This window comes from Delphinapterus leucas, chromosome 1, assembly GCF_059928025.1.
Source record: "Delphinapterus leucas isolate spDelLeu-1000000601 "Yukka" chromosome 1, BTC_Dleu_Yukka2, whole genome shotgun sequence".
Classification (NCBI taxonomy): domain Eukaryota; kingdom Metazoa; phylum Chordata; class Mammalia; order Artiodactyla; family Monodontidae; genus Delphinapterus; species Delphinapterus leucas.
Genome location: NC_143129.1, coordinates 64,181,059 through 64,204,164, shown reverse-complemented (window position 1 = coordinate 64,204,164; position 23,106 = coordinate 64,181,059). Strand labels below are relative to the sequence as shown.

The 23,106-nt window shown below is 37.8% G+C and overlaps 1 protein-coding gene across 17 annotated transcripts in view; it reads left to right on the top strand.

Annotated features, from left to right (window-relative positions):
• PRRC2C (proline rich coiled-coil 2C) overlaps positions 1–23,106 on the top strand; it is a 98,712-nt gene that overhangs the window by 45,768 nt on the left and 29,838 nt on the right. For 16 of the 17 annotated variants that reach the window (XM_089911199.1, XM_089911193.1, XM_022560166.3 and 13 more), the window contains 9 exons: positions 823–1,456; positions 7,749–7,918; positions 8,374–8,623; positions 9,646–9,856; positions 11,067–13,310; positions 15,532–15,740; positions 19,600–19,754; positions 20,807–21,626; positions 22,036–22,121. In XM_089911199.1, coding sequence (XP_089767325.1) covers positions 823–1,456; positions 7,749–7,918; positions 8,374–8,623; positions 9,646–9,856; positions 11,067–13,310; positions 15,532–15,740; positions 19,600–19,754; positions 20,807–21,626; positions 22,036–22,121 — 4,779 coding nt within the window. The remainder of the gene's footprint in view (positions 1–822; positions 1,457–7,748; positions 7,919–8,373; positions 8,624–9,645; positions 9,857–11,066; positions 13,311–15,531; positions 15,741–19,599; positions 19,755–20,806; positions 21,627–22,035; positions 22,122–23,106) is intronic. The other variant, XM_022560161.3, reaches the window with a different exon arrangement.

The window sequence follows — 23,106 nt, the reverse complement described above, 5'->3', positions numbered from 1 at the left end:
AGGCGGATTCTTAGCTGCTGCGCCACCACAGAAGTCTCCAAAATCAATATTTTTTAAACAAATTTTTTAGTTCCTTGATATTGCAGCTCTTCATGTGCTTTTTTTCATCCTGCTTGTCTTTGCAAAGTTGCTGGCATTTTTAGGCTTTGTAGTAATTGTTTTAGAACACATTAGTTGAAAATTAAATCATTAAAACTCAGCCTCTCAGGTCATCCTCCCATTCTCCACCACGGGATCTAGATACGCCTTTCTGGATCTTTCAGTTTAAAGATAGAATTCTCTCTACCCAAGCTGCTTTTTAGGAATTTCCTCTCCTTTGGCATGTCAGCAGCAGCAATGTCTCCATGTCCTTCACTTAGCATCTTTGACTGTGTGCTCTTTCCTTGTAACTGTATCTCAGTCTTCTCAGGGCTCATGTGGTGCCGTGTTGCATCTTTATGGACTTCTTTTCTCCCTCTTTAGGCATTCCATCTCTGGAAGTTCCTGCTAAAGCACTCACATTCTAAATTTCCTTTGTCTCTAAATTTAGATTAAATTCATGTTGTGACAATTTCTAATTTTATTCAACAAATACTGAGTGAGCAGTAATGTCTGGCACAGTAAATAGGTACACACTCAGTAAATATTTATTAGATGGCTGGATTAATTATTCTCGAAAATTAACTAGATTTACTATTTTCCCCACATTGTTACTTGTTTACGTTTTAATGTGTATGTTTTTCAGGAAAATTTCTGACACACTGGAGAATTTTGCTCCTGCTCCGTGTCTATGATATATCCTTTGTTGTCATACTCATCTGATAATTTATCTTAATGTTTCAGCATCCTCCTCCAGACCGACAGGCAGTACCTGGAAGACCAGGCCCTTTCCCCCCTAAGCAACAGGTCCCGGATGAAGATGAAATATGGAAGCAAAGAAGAAGACAACAGTCAGAACTTTCTGCAGCAGTGGAACGTGCTCGTAAACGGCGTGAAGAGGAAGAGCGAAGAATGGAAGAGCAAAGGAAAGCAGCATGTGCAGAGAAGCTTAAACGATTAGACGAAAAGCTTGGTATAGTGGACAAACAACCCTCTCCAGAGGAAATTAGAGAAAGGGAGCGAGAAAAAGAACGAGAAAAGGAACGGGAACGTGAGAAAGAACTTGAAAAAGAACAAGAATGGGAGCGAGAGAAGGAGCGGGAAAAAGAAAGGGAAAGGCAACAGGAGAAGGAAAAAGAACTGGAGCGAGAGCAGGAAACACAGAGAGAAATGGAGAAGGAAAGAAAGCAAGAAAAAGAGAAAGAACTAGAACGGCAGCAAGAAAAGGAAAAAGAACTGCAAAAGATGAAAGAACAGGAAAAGGAATGTGAGTTGGAGAAGAAAGAAAGGGAGAAAGTGGAGGAAAAAATTGAACACAAAGAACCTACTTTAGAGCCTATGGTAGAAAAACCAGAAAGTGAAAACAGCTGTAACAAAGGTATGATAGTCTTGTTTGTCTTTATATAAGCTTTACAAAAGGCTTCATGTTACATGTGGATATTGGATATTTTTGTATTTTTAAAATATGTAATCCGAATAAAAGTGATTAGTGTTTTTTGGATAAGGTTGAATTTTATTGGATACTTTAAAACGTTTTTTTCTGTAATTTTTTTTATTATGATAAAATACATGTAACATAAAGTTTAGCATCTTAACCATTTTTAGGTGTACAGTTCAGTGGTATTAGAAACATTCATAATGAACCATCACTACCATCCATCTCGAGAACTCTTTTCATCTTTTTTTTTTTTTTTTTTTTTTTTTTTTTGCGGTACGCGGGCCTCTCACTGTTGTGGCCTCTCCTGTTGTGGAGCGCAGGCTCAGCGGCCATGGCTCACGGGCCCAGCCGCTCCACAGCATGTGGGATCTTCCCGGACTGGGGCACGAACCCGCGTCCCCTGCATCGGCAGGCGGACTCTCAACCACTGCGCCACCAGGGAAGCCCCTCTTTTCATCTTCTTAAATTGAAATTCTGTATCCATTAAACAGTAACTCTCCCCAGCCCCTCCCTGGATGGTGATTCTGCTTTCTTTCTGTGTGAGTTTGACTATTCTCAGTACCTCATCTAAGTGGAATCATACAGTATTTGTCTTATTGTAACTGGCTTTTTTTGTTTAGCATAATGTCCTTAAGTTTCGTCCATTGTAGCATATTACAGAATTTCCTTCCTTTTTAAGGCTACTAATCATCATATAAATACACACACACACCACATTTTGCTTACCCAATCTGTTGATGGACACTTGGGTTGATTCCATGTTTTACCTATTTTAATTAACACTGATGTGACTGTGAGTGTACAGATATCTCTTTGGGACCCTGCTTTCATTTATTTTGAGCACAGGCATACCTCAGAGATGTTGCAGGTTAGGTACCAGACCATTGCAATAAAGCAGATATGGCAATAAAGCAAGTCACATGAATTTTTTGGTTTCCCAGTGCATATAAAAGCTATGTTTACACTATTCTGTAGACTGTTAAGTGTGCAGTAGCATTCTGTCTAAAAATATATATGTGCTGTATGTACATACCTTAACTTAAAAATACTTTATTGCTAAAAATGCTAACCATCAATGAGCCTTCAGTGAGCCATGATCTTTTTGCTGTGGGGGTGAGGGAGGGTCTTGCCTCAGTGTTGATGGCTGCTGACTGATCAGGGTGCTGAGGTGGGGGCGCTGTGGCAATGTCTTAAAATAAGACAACAGTGAAGTTTGCCACATCGAATGACTCTTCCTTTCACAAATGATTTCTTTGTAACATCCGTTCTGTTTGATAGCATTTATCCACAGTAGATCTTGTTTCAAAATTGGAGTCAGTCCTCTCAAACCCTGGCAGTGCTTCACCAACTAAGTTTATGTAATAATGTTCTAAATCCTTGGTTGTCATTTCAACAGGCTTCACAGCATCTTCACTAGGAGTAGATTCCATCTCAAGAAACCACTTTCTTTGCTCATCTATTGGAAGCAGCTCCTTATCCATTCAAGTTTTATTGTAATATTGCAGCAATTCCGCCATATCTCAGGCTCCACTTCTAATTCTAGTTCTCTTGTTGTTTCCACCACATCTGCAGTTACTTCCTCCACTGCAGTGTTGAATCCCTCAAAATTATCCAGTACTAAGTTGAATAAAAGTGGCAAAAGGAGGCACCCTTGTCTTGTTCCTGATCCTACAAAAAAAGCTTTGTCTGTCAACATTGAGTGTGGTATTAGTTGTGGGTTTCTCATAAGTGGATTTTATTCTGTTGAGGTAGTTTCCTTCTGTTCCTGGTTTGAGTATTTTTATCATAAAAATGTGTTGAATTTTGTCGAATCCTTGTCTGTGTTAATTGTGATGATCATGTGTTATTTTCCCTTCATTCTGTCAGTGTATAATATATTGATCGATTTTTGTATGTTAAACCATCCTTGCATCCCAGGAATATATCCCACTTGGTAAACGGTGTATAACACTTTCAGTATACTGCTAAATTCTGTTTTCTAGTATTGTGTCGAGAATTTTTGCATCAGTGTTCATAAGAGATATTTGTCTGTAGTTTTCTTGTAGTGTTCTTGTTTGGCTTTGGTATCAAGGTGATGCTGGCCTTGTAAATGAGTTAGGAAGTGTTCCCTCCTCTTCAATTTTTTGGAAAAGTTTGAGAATAATTGATGTTATTTGTTTAAATGTTTGGTGGAATTCGCCAGTGAAGCCATCAGGTCCAGGGCTTTTCTTTGTCGTGCGAATTTTGATTACCAAGTCAGTCTCCTTACTAGTTAAAAGTCTATTCACATTTTCTATTTCTTTGTGACTTAGTCTTGGTAGATTTTTTGTTTTTAGGAATTTGTACATTTCACCTAGGTTATCCAGTTTGTTGGTGTACAATTGTCCATAATTCTCTCATAATCCTTTTTATTTCTGTAGAATTGGTAATATTGTCCCCATTTTCACTTCTAATTTTAGTAATTTGAGTCTTCTTTTTTCCTTAGTTCACCCCCTCCCCACCCCAGCTAAAGATTTGTCAATTTTGTTGATCTTGTCAACGAGCTAACTTTTGTTTTCATTGATTTTTCTCTATTTTTCTATTCTCTTATTTTCTTGATCTCTGCTGTGATTTTTATTTCCTTCTAGTAACCTTTGGTTTAGTTTGTTCTTCTTATTCTCATTCCTTAAGTCGTAACTCTAGGTTACTGATTTGAGAGCTTTCCTGTTTTTTAATGTAAGCATTTATAGCTATAAATTTCCCTCTTTGCTTTGCTTTTGCTGCATCCCAGAAGTTTTGGTATGTTGTGCTTTTGTTTTCATTCATCTCATAGGTATTTTCCAATTTCCCTTGCACTTTCTTTTTTGATCTTTTGGCTGTTAAAGAGTGTATTGTTTAATTTCCACAGATTTGTGAATTGTTCAGGTTTACTTCTGGTGATTTCTAACTTCATTCCATTGTGGTTAGAGAAAATATTTTATGTGATGTCTGTCTTTTTAACTCTTGAGAGTTGATTTGTGGCCTAATGTGATCTGTCTTGGAAATGTCCCTCGAGAAAAATGTGTATGCTGTTTTTGGGTAGAGTGTTCTGTATATGTCTGTTGGATCTAGTTGGTTTATTAAGTCCTCTTTTTCCTTATTTATCTTCTGTGTGGCTATTTTAGCCATTATTGGGATTGGAATGTTGAAGCCACTATTTTTTTATATATATAAATTTATTTGTTTATTTTTGGTTGCATTGGGTCTTCGTTGCTGCACACGGGCTTTCTCTAGTTGCAGCAAGCTTGTGGGTACTCTTCGTTGCAGTGTGCAGGCTTCTCACTGTGATGGCTTCTCTTGTTGTGGAGCACAGACTCTAGGCACATGGGCTCAGTAGTTGTGGTTCACGGGCTCTGGAGCGCAGGCTCAGTAGTTGTGACACATGGGCTTAGTTGCTCTGCAGCATGCGGGATCTTCCTGGACCAGGGCTCGAAGCTGTGTCCCCTGCACTGGCAGGTGGATTCTTAACCACTGAACTGCCAGGGAAGACCTAAGCCTCTGACGATTAATGTGCAACTATTTATCCCCTTAATTCTGTCAGTATTTTGCCTCATACATTTTGATGGTCTGTTACTAGGTGTGTAAGTGTTTTATAATTGTTGTATCTTGCAGTATTGAACCTTTTATTAGTATTTAATGACTTTATCTCTTGTAAAACTTCTTTGATTTAAAGTCAGTTTTGGGGCTTCCCTGGTGGCACAGTGGTTGAGAGTCCGCATGCCGATGCAGGGCACACAGGTTCGTGCCCCGGTCCGGGAAGATCCCACATGCCGTGGAGCGGCTGGGCCCGTGCGCCATGGCCGCTGAGCCTGCACGTCCGGAGCCTGTGCTCCGCAACGGGAGAGGCCACAACAGTGAGAGGCCCGTGTACCACAAAAAAATAAAAAATAAAGTCAATTTTGTCTCATGTTAGTGTAGCCACCCTGCTCTCTTTTGGTTACTGTTTTCATGGACTATCTTTGTCCATCTTTTCATTTTCAATTTATTTACATATTTGGATCTAAAGTGAGTTTATTGTAGATACCATATAGTTAGATGACCTTTAATTCTATTTTGTCTGCAAAATTATATTAGCTTCATAGTTAAGAGATGCTGATTCTTCTACTCTTTTCTGATTCCAAGACATTTAACTACTAAATAAAATCTCATTTGTTCACATGTGTTAATACCTCTAAAACTTAAGTTGAATAGAGGTTAATGGGAATTTTGGATTGTCATAATTAAATGACTGTACTCAGTTCATAATTTCATATTTGTTTTTCTACCAGTGGGAATAGAAAAACTTCCATAGGTCATTTATATGCTTACCAGACAGTAATTATGCTTTTTGAAAAGAGCCTTTGCTGGACTTCCCTGGCAGTCCAGTGGTTAAGAATCTGCGCTTCTACCTCAGGGGGCATGGGTTCAACCCCTGATTGGGGAGCTAAGGTCCTGCAAGCCACACAGCGCTGCCCAAAAAAACCCAAAGCCTTTGCTAGCTATAATCAGCTTTTTTGTTCTTTCCCAACTTAGCTTATAAACTCTAATTAATAAAACTTTGCTCCAAACTTGCTGTGAAATTCAGTCTTAATGAATAGCTTGAGTTAACAGTGATTTAAAGTAGAAATAGTTTTATTTCAGTATATTTTCTGTTACGGAAATACTGAAATTTTTTTTACCTCAAAACCCATGCTCTTTCTATAAGACCCTGCTGCTTGAAGTTATAAAGCTGTTTAAAGTTTTGCTTTAAGTTTTTATCTATATTCTGGATTACCTTCAAACTTGGTCCTTAATGTAACTATAAAAGAGTAAGAGTGTTTTATCTCAATTTTTTTAAAAAAATAAGATACAGCCCATGTGGATTATTTGTTTAGTTACCAGATTTCACAAATTTTTATATTAAGCAGTCTAGAGATAAGTTGATATTGATAATGGGCTTTTATTAATATATCTTAAGCACTTTGCTCAAAACACTCAAAAAAGGTAAAGTAAAATTTCTCACCACAGAAATGAAAAACATTTGTATACTTTAAAATTGATGAATTCTGAAAGAGAACAACCTTAGGGAATCTCATTCACAGTTAATGAGAAAGGACCATGGATTAGAAATAAGGAAATTCATTTTAGTCCTAGTTCTGCCAGTGAATACATGTAATGACCCTGATTAATTAATTTAACCATCAGCAGCCACTATATATACTTAATTAATTATGCTTTTGTTTTTAATAATCGTTATTTAGTGACACTTTTATTTTCATTCACATTTTATATGTCTTCTGGTGGCAGTTTAATTTTAGCTGGGTTTATCATGAGATGTACCCATTTCATTTTTAAATGTTGCACCTACTTGGCTCTCTTTTCTCTCTAATATTTTATTTTTTTAGCATTTTTAATATTGAATGTAATACAGACAAAATGTGATTTGTGATTCTTTACTGCATCATTTTACCATTGGCATTACATTAGCTTTCCCATTAAAATCCACCCCTAATTATCTGAGAAAAGAATTTATAATATGCGTGGCTTTGTAGTTCTGACAAATGGCATTCTCTAGAATGTATATATGGCTCTGGTTTTCTTTGGGATGAGAACTTTTCTTGTGTGGGGGGGAATGTGTATGATTCTCCTTCTTGTGTATCATAATTGATACCCTTTACATAAAATAATGATTTTAAACTCTGATGACAACAGAGTGATCACCATCTATCTTCAGATATATCACAGAATAATGATTTATATATTTGAAGATAGCTGGTGATCACTGTTGTCATCAGACTTAGATTCATTAGCTTTCTTTATAGATAACATCCCCTGATCAAAAAAATTTTTAAGTAAACCAGTGTGTTCTATTTTAAGTATTTATAGGCCATTTGTGTTTTCACCTAAGTCCTAGAGAACCCCAAGTAAATTTTGACAGTAGTGTTAATATTTAGTGAAACAGTGCAAAATAGGTAGTATTTGAAATGGTTTATTATCACAAAATATCAAATACAGACATTTGTATGGTAAAGCATTTGGGCATGTGATTTCTGTCTTAAGAATCCAGCTTTGAGAAAGTCTAGGGTTTTGTTAATCTAATGTTACCTCATTGATGGTTACCAATATTAAAATACAAAAGTGTTTTAGAGTAAGGATGCTTTTTTCCTTGTTAACTTTTTAAATATATCAATCTAATTATTTCACTCCAGTACAAACAACATGTATTTGTCAAGTGTCATTGATGAGTATAATTATCTTTCACCTTTTCTTTGGGCAGAGGATGACCCAGTCTTCAGTAGACAAGATAACAATCGCAGTGAAAAAGAGACCACACAAGCAGCACATGAAACAGAACCAGAATCAGGGTCTCAGCCTCGGCCTGCTATATTATCTGGCTATTTTAAACAGTTTCAGAAGTCTTTACCACCACGATTCCAGCGGCAGCAGGTAACAATAAAAACATTTTATCTTGTATGTGTGATTAAAAAGGTTTATTGTTCAGTAGTATAAGAAATAATATGACATAAAACTCAAAATACACAAAGCATACAAATTTTCCCTGAAAAATTTCCTCCTTTTAAATTAGTAAAAGTTTGTTGATAAGGGCTTTACTGTGAAACTGCTGTGTCGTTCCTTTTTTCCACCTGCCTCATTTATAGAAACCATCTTCCTTTCTAGGAAGTGGTTTCTGCAGTATAATTAATGAGTGATTAGTTGCTTAAGTCACGTGTAAGGCAAAATGTCATAACTTATTCTTTGTTCTTTTGTCTTGCCACCTCTCACTGTCACATGTGTTTGGAATTCTTTTCCCTCAAGGTTTCAAAAAAGCCTGTTTTCTGATTGATTATATTAATTTATCACATGGAACTAAAGTCTCAGATGTAGGGTCCTGCTTTTTTTAGGAACAGATGAAACAGCAGCAGTGGCAGCAGCAGCAGCAGCAAGGTGTACTTCCACAAACGGTTCCTTCACAGCCATCCAGTGGTGCTGTCCCTCCACCACCACACAGACCTCTTTACCAGGCCATGCAGCCTCACCCTCAGCATTTGGCTTCTATGGGTTTTGATCCAAGGTGGCTCATGATGCAGTCATACATGGATCCGCGAATGATATCAGGTAGACCTGCTATGGATATTCCACCCATTCATCCTGGTAAGTTTAAGTTGGCATTGTCTCATGGCTCACTTGCAGTTTTGCAAGTTCAAAGTTTTTCATTTTCCCCACGTTTTTAGTCTTAATTCCTTTGAGAGTTATAATCTAGTAAGAACTTAAATAGAACTTTTTAATCATAAAGTTATGTGTCTTCTCTCAGCACAGAGTAGTTAAATGCCAGGTACCGTACCAACAGTGTGGTAAGACCAAAGGGAAAATATATTTTCTCTCTTGCAAATACTATTTTAAAATTTTCAGGTGGAAAATTGCTATCTTAGTTATAATATCTGTTATTCGCTACATTGTTTTTATTCCTTCAGGTGTTTCAGCATTTGAATTTTGTCCATATATTATATATTACAGCTTTTCAATTTTCTCTATCATTTGCCAGCCTAACACTTGGATTTCCTAATAGTTTAGCTAAAAACAGATAAAATAGCAGTCTTTATCAGAATAAATCCAGATAATCCAGTACCAAGACAGTCTAGAGGAAAATTTAGAGGTGACAAAAATATGATCAAGAATCACATCTTTATTTTAAAATTTACACTGAAAATTTTAAATTTAAGAGGCATAATTTATAGCATATTGATCAACTAAACTAGATTAATGGGATTTTCTATAGAAAATGTTTTTCTGAACATTTATCACTTGGTGTAATTCTCATAATGCTTAACATGCGTAGAGTCACGGTGCTTGTTATCTGATTTTTATAGGCATTATCTTTTCTTTCCTTTAAAGTAAAATAGGCTGTTCTTATGGTTTTGCTTGCTTTGCTTCCTCAATTTTTAAATCTATTTAAAAGCAACGATAAAAATCTCATTCACAGAAAAACTCAATATAATTTTCACTGATTATTTTTTTGAATTAACCAGTTTTACTTGCCAAAAGTATTTCTTTGTTTTAAATATAGAATGTCCAAATAGTAATTAAGTAATAATGTAGATTCTACGTCTATAATGATTTTGTTTCCTTCGTTCTCCTACCCCCACCCCCCAATCTTTTTCTGATCTTTTGTATAGGAATGATTCCTCCTAAGCCATTAATGAGAAGAGACCAGATGGAAGGGTCACCGAGCAGCTCTGAGTCATTTGAACATATAGCTCGCTCTGCAAGAGATCATGCAATTTCCCTCTCTGAGCCTCGTATGATGTGGGGGTCAGATCCCTATCCTCATACTGAGCCTCAGCAGGCCACCACTCCCAAGGCAACAGAAGAACCTGAGGATATAAGGTAATTATTAAAATTATTAGTAGACCAATAGAATATTGTGGGGAAACGAAAACTGTGTAGTCTCTCTGAAGATCTTTCTGATTTAGGACTGAGCCACCGATCTGATTTTCTCCCATTTTAGTATGCCTTATTTCATTCTAGGACGTATTTTCCTTTTTCTGGCATTTCTGTATTGATTAGGGCATTTTATAACGTAGTTCTGTACACTTAGTTAAATGCTGAAATTCAGTGGTAGATGTTAAAATTGGCAAGATTCTGCTGTTGATTAGGTACTTGACATGTAATGTGGCTAAAGTGTGGATGTAGTTCTTCCACTAACGAGAAATATGGTAGACATTTAATTATTGATATCTTATGGAAGTTTTCTAAGGCTGAGTTAAGGACAAACACTAATTTATAGAGTTACTTTGAAGTGTCAGACAGTTGGTGATCTCTAACAGTTTATAATCATGAAGTTAGAACTTCTGCCCTTTTAAGGAGTATGTTATGGTGTTCTAAAATTCTGATTCAGTGGGAAAGATGGACCTACTCTAGTGCACTCTCGTTATAAGTGGAAATGACTAGTTTCGGTATTAAAAATTCACATCAGCATGGTCTAAACTTCCTCTTAAGGAATGAGCTTCATTTGTTTTTAATTGTGGGGGTAGAAACATAGCATATCTGCCCTCCTATCAAAATTTTAAGTGTGTAGTATAAGCATAATTTTGTACAACAGATCTCTAGAACTTTTTAATCTTGCACAACTGAAATTTTTTACCCATTTAATCATACTCATTTCCGCCTTCCTCTTAGTCCCTGGCAATCACCTTCTGTGTGGATGAGTTTGATTACATTATATAGTATATATAAGTGGAATCATGCAGCATTTGTCCTTCTGTGACTGGTTTATTTCACTTAGTGTAATGTCCTCATCCATGACATAGCATATAGCAGGATTTTCTTTCTTTTTTTAATACTAAACAACATTCTATTGTATGCATTTACCACATTTTCTTAAGCCATTCATCTGTCGGTAGGCATTTAGGTTGTTTCTATCTGTTGGCTATTATGAATAATGTTGCACTAAACTTTTTATAGAGACATAAAGCTCTTTATGATTAGGATCCATTTTTTTCTTTTTAAATTAGAGGGGTTATTTTGCTGTACATGTACCTGTGAGAAAGATTTTTGCCTTCATGGCTGTTATTTCTTTGAATTCTCCTTATCATAGGCCTGAAGCCCCATTGGATCAGGAACAGATAACTGCTGCTTATCCAGTAGAACATAGTCAGTTAGAGGCTCATCCAAAAGCAGACTTTGTCAGAGAATCAAGTGAGACAGAAGTACAGAAGTTTTTAAGCAGATCAGTGGAAGACATTAGACCTCATCATACTGACACAAATAATCAGCCTGCTTGTTTTGATGTACCTGATCAAAAGACTGTATCCATTCAAGAAGAGCGAATTTCAGCTGGAGAAAGTCAGCCTGCCCGGAAAAGAAGTGTTTCCCATGGATCTAACCATACTCAAAAATCAGAGGAGCAGAGAAATGAGCCATCTGCAAGCATTCCTAAAGTAACTAGCAGATGCATTGATTCAAAAGAACCAGCGGAAAGGTCAGAGGAAAAACCAAAGAAAGAGGGCTTTATACGATCTTCTGAAGGACCAAAACCTGAAAAACTGTATAAATCTAAATCGGAAACTCGTTGGGGCCCAAGGCCTAGCTCCAACAGAAGAGAAGAAGGTAATGATAGGCCTGTGAGAAGATCAGGTCCTATTAAAAAACCTATACTTAGAGATATGAAAGAAGAACGAGAGCAAAGGAAGGAGAAAGAAGGAGAAAAGGTCATCGAAAAAATGGCAAAACCTGAAAAGACAGAAAAGAAAGAGCCTCTTCCTCCACCCCCACCACCTGTGGCACCGCTTCAGCCACAGTCGGTTCCACTGCCACCTCAACCAGAACCAGAGAAATTTCCTTCAGTAGAAACTTCACCTTCAACTTTGGTGCAAAAGCCACCTCAGGATACTGAGAAGCCTTTGGAACCTGTAAGTAGTGTTGAGGTAGAGCCTGCAGCTAAAACTGTAAACCAGCAAACTGTCACAGCACCAACAGTCAAGGAAGAAAAGCAACCTGAGAAAGTCATCAGCAAAGACCTTGTTACAGAGAGGTCTCGACCAGATTTAAGACCAACAGCTAAGAAAGAATCAACTTTACCCCCTAGGGCCTATTGGAAAGAAGCTAGAGATAGAGATTGGTTTCCAGATCAAGGGTACAGAGGTCGAGGCCGAGGTGAATATTACTCCAGAGGGCGAAGCTATAGAGGCTCTTATGGAGGGCGTGGCCGGGGTGGTAGAGGACACACTCGAGACTATCCTCAGTATAGAGACAGTAAGCCACGAGCAGAGCATGTGCCCCCAGGGCCCCTCAGACAGCGAGAAGAAAGTGAAACACGAAGTGAGAGCTCTGATTTTGAAGTAGTTCCCAAAAGAAGAAGACAGCGAGGTTCAGAGACTGACACAGACAGTGAAGTTCATGAAAGTGCAAGTGACAAGGATAGTTTAAGCAAAGGTAAACTTCCCAAAAGAGAGGAACGGTCTGAAAACAAAAAACCTGTAAAGCCTCCATCTTCTTTCAAGCCTGAAAATCATGTCCGAATAGATAATAGACCTCTAGAAAAACCTTTTGTAAGGGATGATGATAAATCTAAACCAGGCTTCCTTCCTAAAGGAGAGCCTACAAGGCGAGGCAGAGGGGGAACATTCAGACGTGGTGGAAGGGATCCTGGAGGTCGCCCGTCACGCCCTTCCACTTTACGAAGACCTGCTTATCGGGACAATCAGTGGAACCCAAGGCAGGCAGAAGCTCCTAAACCAGATGATGGAGAGCCACCAAGAAGACATGAGCAGTTTATTCCTATGCCAGCAGATAAACGGCCTCCAAAATTTGAGCGAAAATTTGACCCAGCTAGAGAGAGGCCCCGAAGGCAGCGTCCTACCCGACCACCGAGGCAAGATAAACCTCCCCGATTTAGACGGCTAAGAGAGAGGGAGGCTGCTTCAAAAACCAATGAGGTGGCAGTGCCCACAAATGGCACAGTTAGTAATGTGGTTCAAGAACCAGTTAATACTGCTGGGGATGTTTCTGGGAATAAGACACCAGACTTATCTAATCAGAACTCTTCAGATCAGGCAAATGAAGAATGGGAAACAGCTTCTGAAAGCAGTGATTTCAATGAGAGGCGCGAAAGGGATGAAAAAAAAAATGCTGATTTGAATGCACAAGTGGTTGTAAAGGCTGGAGAGAATGTTTTACCTCCAAAAAGGGAAATAGCAAAGAGAAGTTTTTCTAGTCAGAGACCTGGCGTAGATCGCCAGAATCGGCGTGGCAACAATGGTCCACCCAAATCCGGAAGGAATTTCTCAGGTCCTAGGAATGAAAGAAGAAGTGGCCCACCAGCAAAAAGTGGAAAACGAGGGTGAGTATTTTGTGTTAGATATAATTAATTATGCACCTTCTCTTTTTTTTTTTTTGGCCGCCATGCGGCTTGTGGGATCTTAGTTCCCTGACCAGGGATTGAACCTGGGCCCTTGGCAGTGAAAGCACAGAGTCCTAACCACTGGACCACCAGGGAATTCCCTACTTTTGCACCTTTAGCGAAGCTAAAAGTATACTTCTTGGTTGAACTGTGCAAAGGAACTAGTCTATAGAGGGCCAAGACATTCTTCTCCTAGAATTTTTTTCTATTCTAAAAGTGTAAGGGTGCTTGAGAAAGAGGTTAGTGTGTCTCAGGAGTCTGCCTGTTGTTACGTTACATTTCTCAAAAGAGTCCTGTTAGGAATTTGTAGGTTTGGGAAAATCTACACACCTAGGGCAGGACCTATACAGTGTCTTCCATTTGGTAAATCATCTTACTGATGATGAGCAGCCTGCCTTTATTTCTTGGTTTCTCTTTGGAAAACTGGTGCTTACAGGTGTCCTCTGGGACTTAAATTAATATGTTGTAACCATATACAGTCACTCTGTACTGGTTTCTAGAGAGTGAATGTTGAAACTTAAGGATAAATTATATTCCTCACTCAAGTTGCAAACCTACAATAAATGATCCAGCTTAGAGAGAGGCCTAGAAAGCAAAGTCCTGCCCAACCACCAAGGCCACCAGTAACATAAATACCATGTCATTGGTGGTGTTTTTAAAAGAATTTTTGTCAGCTATGCTAAACTTGGTCTTTTTTTTTAAATATTAAAATGTTGGTTATAGTAAATTATTATGTTTAGTATTAGGAAACATTATAAAGTAGCGTTATTCCTAGTTTTAAATCTAGGCTCTGGTATTTACTAGTGGTATAAACTCTGCTTCCTCAGCAGTAAAAGGGGGAGAAAGTAATAGTACTTATAAAAATGTGTGAAGATTTAGTGACATGATATTTGTGAAACACTTAATGTAACACCTGGTATATAGTAAGCAACTATTATTATGGCCTGCCCGTTTGTTCTTTTTTTTAAAAACCAATTCCCAGATTTGCAGCCTGAGCTGGTAGGAAATTTATTCAGGCAAAGTATCTTAATCTGCATTGGTTAGTTACTGACACTTAGCATTTCAGGTTACTATACCAGTCAGCGAAAATGTTTTTGCTTTCTGATAAGTTAGAAGAAGTTCCAGGGAAATAATACTAACAGTTGTGTTTGAGTACCTGCTTAACACAGAATTTAAATCTCCCTTTAAAAGTCAAAAGAATAGGATAACATATAAGTTAAAATAACAATGTATCAATAGTTGTTGACTGTAACCAAACTATTAGAATTTCAAGTAATAATACTCAAGGGAAAAATTGATCAGATTTGTGTGCACTGTAGATCTCAACTACTTAGCAAGACTTTTGTGCTATGTAGATGATAACAACTTTGAACCTGCAGAAATAGCAGTTTGGCTGGAGTGAAATGAATGTTTTGCAAGAGTCCCATTTAGAAGAAATTAATTCATTCTTCACCTGTTTGAGGTCATGCTTTTTGTCAGGCTCTTGTTAAGCTTTTATCTTGAGTAATACTATAGACTGAGCTGGAAATGAATTGGTAAGGCCATTTTTCATGGTGTATTTTCATGAAGTTTTTATAAAATGAACCCAAGAAAAGAATCTGTTAGGTAAAAAAAACACTCTGTAGAAATACCTTTGGTTTTGTGACGTGAATCGTTTCCATATTAAAACTGGTTTTTAAAATGTTTACATGTATATAAATCTGATTGAACTTTTAAAAAAAAAATACTTGTAAGCATAGAATTCTTTAAAAAGAAATTTTGATATGCTGCCCTCTTGTGGAGAAGATCCACTAGTGAATACTTTGGACTAGCTTGGATCACAGAAATTTTCTGCTATAAACAATGTTGATAGCTCATTTATCACATGATAGACACAGTAAGAATAGACACGATAAGAACCTTCAGAGGATAATTAGAATTCTAGAATTTAATTGCTGGAAAGAATCCTAAGGAGCTTGTCTTATCTCCTTTACTGGGAAGCTCCATCTTAGTGAAGTTGTACCCAACCAAAGTCACTAAAGCTTGTTGGTTTTAGAGTTAGGGTCTTCTATCCCACTGTTATTTCTTCTTAGATTGAACTTTAGAAACTGCCACTAAGAGCATTTTTCTTTTGTTCGGATATGTAGAGGTAGTAATAAAATCTCAAATTATTATTTTGTAGGCCATTTGATGACCAGTCGGCAGGCACAGCTGGTGCTGATCCTGTCAATGGCAGCTCTGCACACCACCAGGAAGGAGCCCCTAATGGTACAGGACAAAAGAACTCCAAAGATTCTACTGGGAAAAAAAGAGAAGAGCCCAAACCAGGCCCTAAAAAACCCAAAGAGAAAGTGGATGCACTATCACAGTTTGATCTCAACAACTATGCAAGTGCGTCTCAGGTCCCTTTTATATATCTATCTGTTTATCTATTTGTTACATTTAAATAGATACTGTAAATAAAGAAGTCATCAAAAAAGAAAGAGTTGGACTTCAAGGTAGAGATAGAGACTGGTTATGAATCACCAACTGATATAGCTTTAACTGAAATAACACCAGCTTTTAGCATAGGCTTGAGTGCTTGATAAAATTCTTGTTAAAGATAATCCACAGAGTTTCACTGTTCTTCTTTAAAAAAAAAAAAGGAGGAAATTAACCACTAAACAGGTGTGGGGAAGCACAGAAAACCAAATGTGAAGATGCTTAGTTATATCTGTACATATTCTGTGTCTGAAAGGAAAGAAATATTAACCTCAGTGAGTTATGACCTTGATAAAATTGGCATCTAAGATACGATAAATAGAGAATAAATAATAGGATGGGAGGTAGTGTTGCTATGGATAAATGCTTTCAGAAAGCCATAGAGTGATAGGATATCAAATGTGAAGGATAACACAGCAAGAAGGAAATATTTGATGAAGAAGTTAACAAGGAGATTCCTTGAGTAGACACTTATATTGATACATGTAAAAATGTGCTATTTGCCATTCATTCAGATGAGACTTAAGCTGGAAATACTGAATAAGATTGAGAGATTTACTAAGTTAAGACCAGATAGTAGTAATGGGAAACTTGGGTTAGGTACTTTTGTTATATCAGTATTAGAGATGTAGATGAGAGTTTTCTTTCATCTAGTTAATACTTATTTATACATACTAAATTTGATTTGGGCCCAGGACTTTAGCATTATTATTTCTAGACCAGTGGTTCTCAAAGCGTGTTCCTCAGACCATCAACATCACCTGGAAATTTGTGAGAAATACAGAATCTTGGGCCCTACCCCAGACCTGCTGGATTAGAAACCCTTGGAGTGTGAAGCAATCTGTGTTTTAACAAGTTCTCCAGGTGATTCCGATGCACGCAAACTTTTGAGAGCTAATTCTAGACTACCATTTTAGGATTCATGTGGGAAAGAAATAAACTTATCTTAATTGCGCGTTTTAAGAATTTTTAGAACTGTGGTTCTTAACAGGAATGGTTCTGCATTTGGCAATCTCTGGAGATATTTTTGGTGTCAAAACTGGTGGCCAGATGCTGCTGACATCTTAGTGGGTATAGGCCAGGAATGCTGCTAAACATCCTACCGTGCACAGGACAGCTAGCTCAAAATGTTAATACTGCTAAAGTTGGAAAGTTCTGATTTAGAGAGAGCAATTAAAGTAAATCCATAGGAAGCTTGGATGCTAATCTTATTGTGGTCCATGAGAAGAGATTAACATCCATCTAAACACTACATTTGGAAAATGATAAGTGAAGATTACAAAAGTCCACAGAACATGGCAGATTTCTCAAATATTTGTTTACTAGTCTCTCTTTTTCCAAACAACTTCTGGAGTAGAAATTTTGCAAAGTATTATATTATTGGATTAACACAATATAAAAAGGTAAGAAGTCAATTATTTCTGAATTGATAATGGAAATTGAGCTATTAGTTTTAACTTGTTGAAGTTAATTTTAAGAGTCATCTTTAGGTTCCTTTCCTAAAAATGTTCTATAATTTCCTAAAAATGGTCTTCCTAATAATGTCCCGTTAGCCCAAAACGTTGCAAAGCACCAGGCAAGAACAGGGTGTTGAGAACAAAGTATTGTTCACATGTCCGTAAATGCTTCATGTAATTGAGTGAACTATTCAAAAGGTTTCTAACGGAGCTTTTAGGCAAGAAAATTAAAATAATGAGTGATGGGGCTTCCCTGGTGGCGCAGTGGTTGGGAGTCCGCCTGCCGATGCAGGGGACACGGGTTCGTGCCCTGGTCCGGGAGGATCCCACATGCCGCGGAGCGGCTAGGCCCGTGAGCCATGGCTGCTGAACCTGCACGTCCGGAGCCTGTGCCCCGCAGCGGGAGAGGCCACAAGTGAGAGGCCCGCGTACCGCAAAAAAAATAATAATAATGAGTGATGGCATGACTATGAAGATGAGCTTTAAACACACACACTTTTTAGTTTAAGTGAAAAACCGAGATGAATTTAGAATTATGAAGAGGTCTCTTCACAAGTCTGAAATACTGGAGTGCATGACATCCTTAGAAATGTTGGACCAAAACCTTGCATTGAGATGAGCATATGCTCCATTTTACACAGTTAATTTCTTTTTTTTTCTTTTGACATCTTTATTGGAGTATAATTGCTTTACAGTGTTGTGTTATACACAGTTAATTTCTTAAAGGATTTAGAACACAAGTAGAAGCGTCATAGATAAATCAGAATCAATTGGCTTTTTCCTTTGAAATTAAACTTTTATTAGAAAAACATTAACAGTAATAGGTTTATAAAGAGTGAAAGCCAGTCTTAGTATTTATTTTTTGTTTCCCTGTCAGTGTTTCTATAAATGCAAATTTTTAGCTATTTAAAAGGAACTGTTTGCCAGTAGATTCCCTATGATCCACTCCATGGTCATATTCTCTTGCCAGGCCCTGCAAGTTATCACCATTCTGAATTGTATATGTATCATTCCCAAGCGAGTATCTATTTTTATTATGTGTTTCCCGATCAGAACATATTATATATTTATATTTGCAAAATTAAAATAATTTATTTGAATTGCCTCACCCTTTTCTTATATTTATTGTGCAAACATTATGCCTACAACCCAAAATCACATCACCTGGACTATTTTTATTTTTCTTCTAAGTATTAGTTAATGGATCTAGATTTCTTATACTCACTGGAATATAGAATAATTTAACAAGATAGCCAGAATAATTGTTAGAGAATGAGTTGAAAGTATATCTTGAATTATTCTTCCACTGGGTTATTATGATGTATGTACATCTATGCCACTTTACATTCACATGGAACTTTAACATGTGTTTCATGTTTTTAACAGCTCCACATTATAGACAATAGTCTACGTAAACTAGAGGCATTAAGAATCATAAGACCAGCTTAGTTGTTCAACACCGCATTGTTAGCACATCAGCCTCTCAGAGCTTATTACATCCTTTGAAAAGGGGAAACAATAGTAATACCCACCTCTTAGAATGGTTAGATGCAAATGAGATAAAGTGCTATGTAGATCTTTACAGCACAGCACACATCTTGAGGCTGGGAGAGGTAGAGGTTAAGTGATTTGACTACGATAAGACAATTTTGATTTTTCTTTTTTTTTTTTTTTTATAAATTTATTTATTTTTGGCTGCGTTGGGTCTTCGTTGCTGCACGCGGGCTTTCTCTAGTTACGGAGAGCGGGAGCTACTCTGTTGTGGTGCGTGGGCTTCCCACTGCGGTGGTTTCTCTTGTTGCGGAGCACGGGCTCTAGGCACCCGGGCTTCAGTAGCTGTGGCTCACAGGCTCTAGAGCGCAGGCTCAGTAGTTGTGGAGCACAGGCTTTGTTGCTCCACGGCATGTGGGATCTTCCCGAACCAGGTCTCGAACCTGTGTCCCCTGCATTGGCAGGCGGATTCTTAACCACTGTGCCACCAGGGAAGCCCTTGATTTTTCTTTTAAAAAACAAGGCATTACCACTATATTGCTTAAGAAAAAAGGATGTATAATATATCATTCAAAGTAGATAGTCTCAGGACTTTTATTTTTAACCTGTTTATGAAATTTTTTCATATATCTATGAAATCTTTTCAAATTTTGCTGCTAAATGGCCATTTTATGGTGTGGGAAATGAGTTATATACTATGAGTTATGAGAACTAGATCTTTGCCATATCTTTTATTTTTTAATCACTACTGGACTAAACATTTCTATTTATCTCTTCAGTTGCAAAAAAATATCATTTTAAATCTTTTTGTATATCTGTAGGTGTTGTTATAATTGATGACCATCCTGAAGTAACAGTAGTTGAAGACCCCCAGTCAAATTTGAATGATGATGGTTTTACTGAAGTTGTATCCAAAAAACAACAGAAACGTTTACAGGATGAAGAACGCCGAAAGAAAGAAGAACAAATCATTCAGGTATAGCGTTTCAATTTGTTACTAGTTATTTAGATTGTTGCCCAAAATATACTAGGAAATGGTCAAGGTTTCTATCCACCTATAAGGTCAGGGCTGCAGTTATTATTCAAGTTTTGAGAATGACCTGATTTTTCACAACTTTAAACTTTTTAACCAGAATGAGGTAAATTTTAAGTAGAATGTAATCACTAGCTCACCATTTGCCTTAGAGAAGACCATCTTTACTTTATTTCAAAATATATCTTATTTGCTCCATCATACTTCATTGCAGTTAGGGTTAATTTTAAATCATCTTGGAAACTTAATGAATACAGCTGCCATGAGCTCTAATAACTTGCAGATTCTTGACCTATACAAGTTTCTGTTGTAATCTAAATTAGTTCTTTGAAATACATAGTATGAATCATGATACATTATTTCCTTTAGATCAACCCAACACCCATTTTACTAAATGCTGACAGAGGATAAAAATAAATAGAGCACATAGGTCATAGCGATAAAGAGCCCTAACAGGTGAGAGGCTTAAAAGCAGGAAACACTGTAAAAATCCTATGTGGTTGGTAATATTGAGTTTAATTCAATATAATTCTTGGGACTAGATATTTTCAGAAGTCATTTATTTGTTATTATTGTTTAGGAAGATACATTAGTGTGTATTTTATATAGCATAATACCTAGCAACACTCCCAGGATTAATGCTTCTGTGGCAAACGTGAGTTGAGTGAAGTCAGTAATTTTTTGTCAGGTGGGGTCAGATTTTGCTGCCAAATGAATTTAGTGCGAATTTCCTTAATTTCTTTAACTTCAGAATAGTGGAAAAGAGATTGTGGACCTGTATATCAAGAATATATAATACATATTTGTCTTTTTTCCCCTGTAGCATCTTGTAATTTAAAATCTCATTGGCAACCTTGATGTTTTTATTCTATCAAGTAGCTATATTGTAAAGTAAAGGAGCTAAATTAGCAGTAGATAGCTTTGTTGGAATGTCTATTTATGAACTATTACTTTCAGCTGTGTTACTGACAAATGATTCCTGCAAATTTTTTAAGGTCTGGAATAAAAAGAATGCAAATGAAAAAGGAAGAAGTCAGACTTCTAAGCTCCCGCCAAGATTTGCCAAAAAACAGGCTACGGGAACCCAGCAAGCACAGCTTCCAGCTTTGGCTCTAGCCTCAGCTCCAGCTCCAGGTTCAGCCTCAGCTCCAGGTCCAGCCACAACTTCAGCTCCAGTTCCAGCCTCAACCCCAGCTCCAGTTTTAGCATCGCCCTCGGCTCCAGTTCCAGCTCCATCTGCAGTCCCAGTCTTTACCTCCACCTCAGCTCCACTCCCAACCTTAGCCTCAGCCTCAGCTCCAGTTCCAGCCTCCGCCTCAACTACAGCCACAGCCTCTTCTCCAGCTCCAACTCCAACCCCAATCCTTGCCTCCGCTTCCACCCCAGCCTCTGTCCCCATCCTTGCCTCAGCCTCAATTCCTATCCTTGCTTCAGCTCTATCACCAGCCTCAGCTCCACCTCCAGCCACCTCAGCCCCAGCTGCCCCCACCTCAGCCCCGACTGTCCCTGCCTCAATCCCAGCCCCAGCCCCAACCCCTGCCCTAGTCCAAGTCTCAGTCCCAGCCCCTACTGCCCCAGCCCAGACTCAGGGACAGACTCACAAACCAGTCCAGAGTCCACTACAGACTACAACACAGTCTTCAAAACAGCCACCTCCTTCAATTAGACTACCTTCAGCTCAGACACCTAATGGCACAGATTATGTAGCCACAGGAAAACCCATCCAGACCCCACAGTCACATGGCACTCTTACAACTGAATTATGGGATAACAAGGTGGCCCCACCAGCTGTGTTGAATGACATCTCTAAGAAATGTAAGTGTGCAACAGGAAGTGAGGGGTGGGAAATGGCAAGGGAATTGGGGGTTTTCAATTTTATTTATATACTCAGTATGTTTTTTCCTAGGCATTTCTTTTTCCTCAGTAGGAAGCAGTAACAGTAATCTTTTCTTAGCTTTCTTTCTTAACACCTTTGTTTCTAAGACAAGTGTGTTATATTTTTAACAGCCATATTTTATGGACACAACTCTGTGTTGATAAAACAATGGTACAATGTTTTGGAGGAGATTATTTTGGTATGCAAGAATCTCTTTAAGTATTATATACCATGTGAAAAGTCATTGTTTTATTATCTAGCTACCATTAAAAGAAAGGGTTAAATGGATTAAAGATTATTAGCCTCTAAATTTTAATGGTCATATTTCCTGTGGCTTCTCCTTCTCAGTAGGTCCCATTAGTCCACCACAGCCACCTTCAGTCAGTGCATGGAATAAGCCCCTAACATCATTTGGATCAGCTACTTCATCAGAGGTAGGAACAGACTTAATAATGGATTTTGTGGGGTTAGTGTGGCAGAGTTTCCTTAAAACAGTTTCTCAAACTTTGGCATGCATCAGAATCACCTGGAGAGCTTATTAAAGTAGATTGCTGGGACCCATGCCCAGAGTTTCTGATTCATTAGTTCTGGGCTAAGGCCTGAGTACATTTCTTATAAGTTCCCAAGTGATGTTAATGCTACTGAATCTCAACAGTTATAAGCTGCTTCTCACCTTTAGACATATTAAGGTTAACATTTTAAAAGTTCTAGCTTTGTGACACAGAGAGTATAAGTGCAATTACTATTTTCTGGACTGTTCTATGTTTTTAATGATATGCACGTTTGAATAATCAGTATAGTTACCTAGAAGCAGAGTTTCCGGGAAGTTGTTCTAACGTAATTTCTCAAACACGCAGTATTGGTAATTGACTATTTAGGCCAGCAATTCTTCATTCACTGAACAAACATTTATTGAGCACTTGTGATGGTATCAGGCACTGTCCTAACCTGTGGCCTTAGAAAAAGTGGGTGGTGGTGTGAAAACAGAATAAAAACCCTGTGCTCATGGGGCTTCCATTGTAGTTGGGGAGAACCAACAATAAATAACACATAGAATGTTAAATGGTGATCAGTGCTGAGGAGAAAAGCAAAAGCAAGGAAGGTGTATAAGGAATTTCCCAGGCGGTGTGGAGACAGCTTAAAATAGGGTGGCCAGAAAAGGCTACTTAGGTGACACTTGAATTAAAGACTTGAAGGAGGTAAGAGAGCATGCTATTCAGTTGTCTGAGGAAAAGTGAATTCCTGGTTCAGAGAATAGTAAATACAAAACCCTAACACAGGAGCATGCCTGGTGTGTTTGAAGAGGTCCATATGGCTGGATTGAAGTAAGGGATGAAAAGAGAACAGATGAGGTTAGAAAGATAAAGGTGGAGGATCTGGTAGGGACTTCGGGCATGGTAGGAAGACAGTAGATAGTTT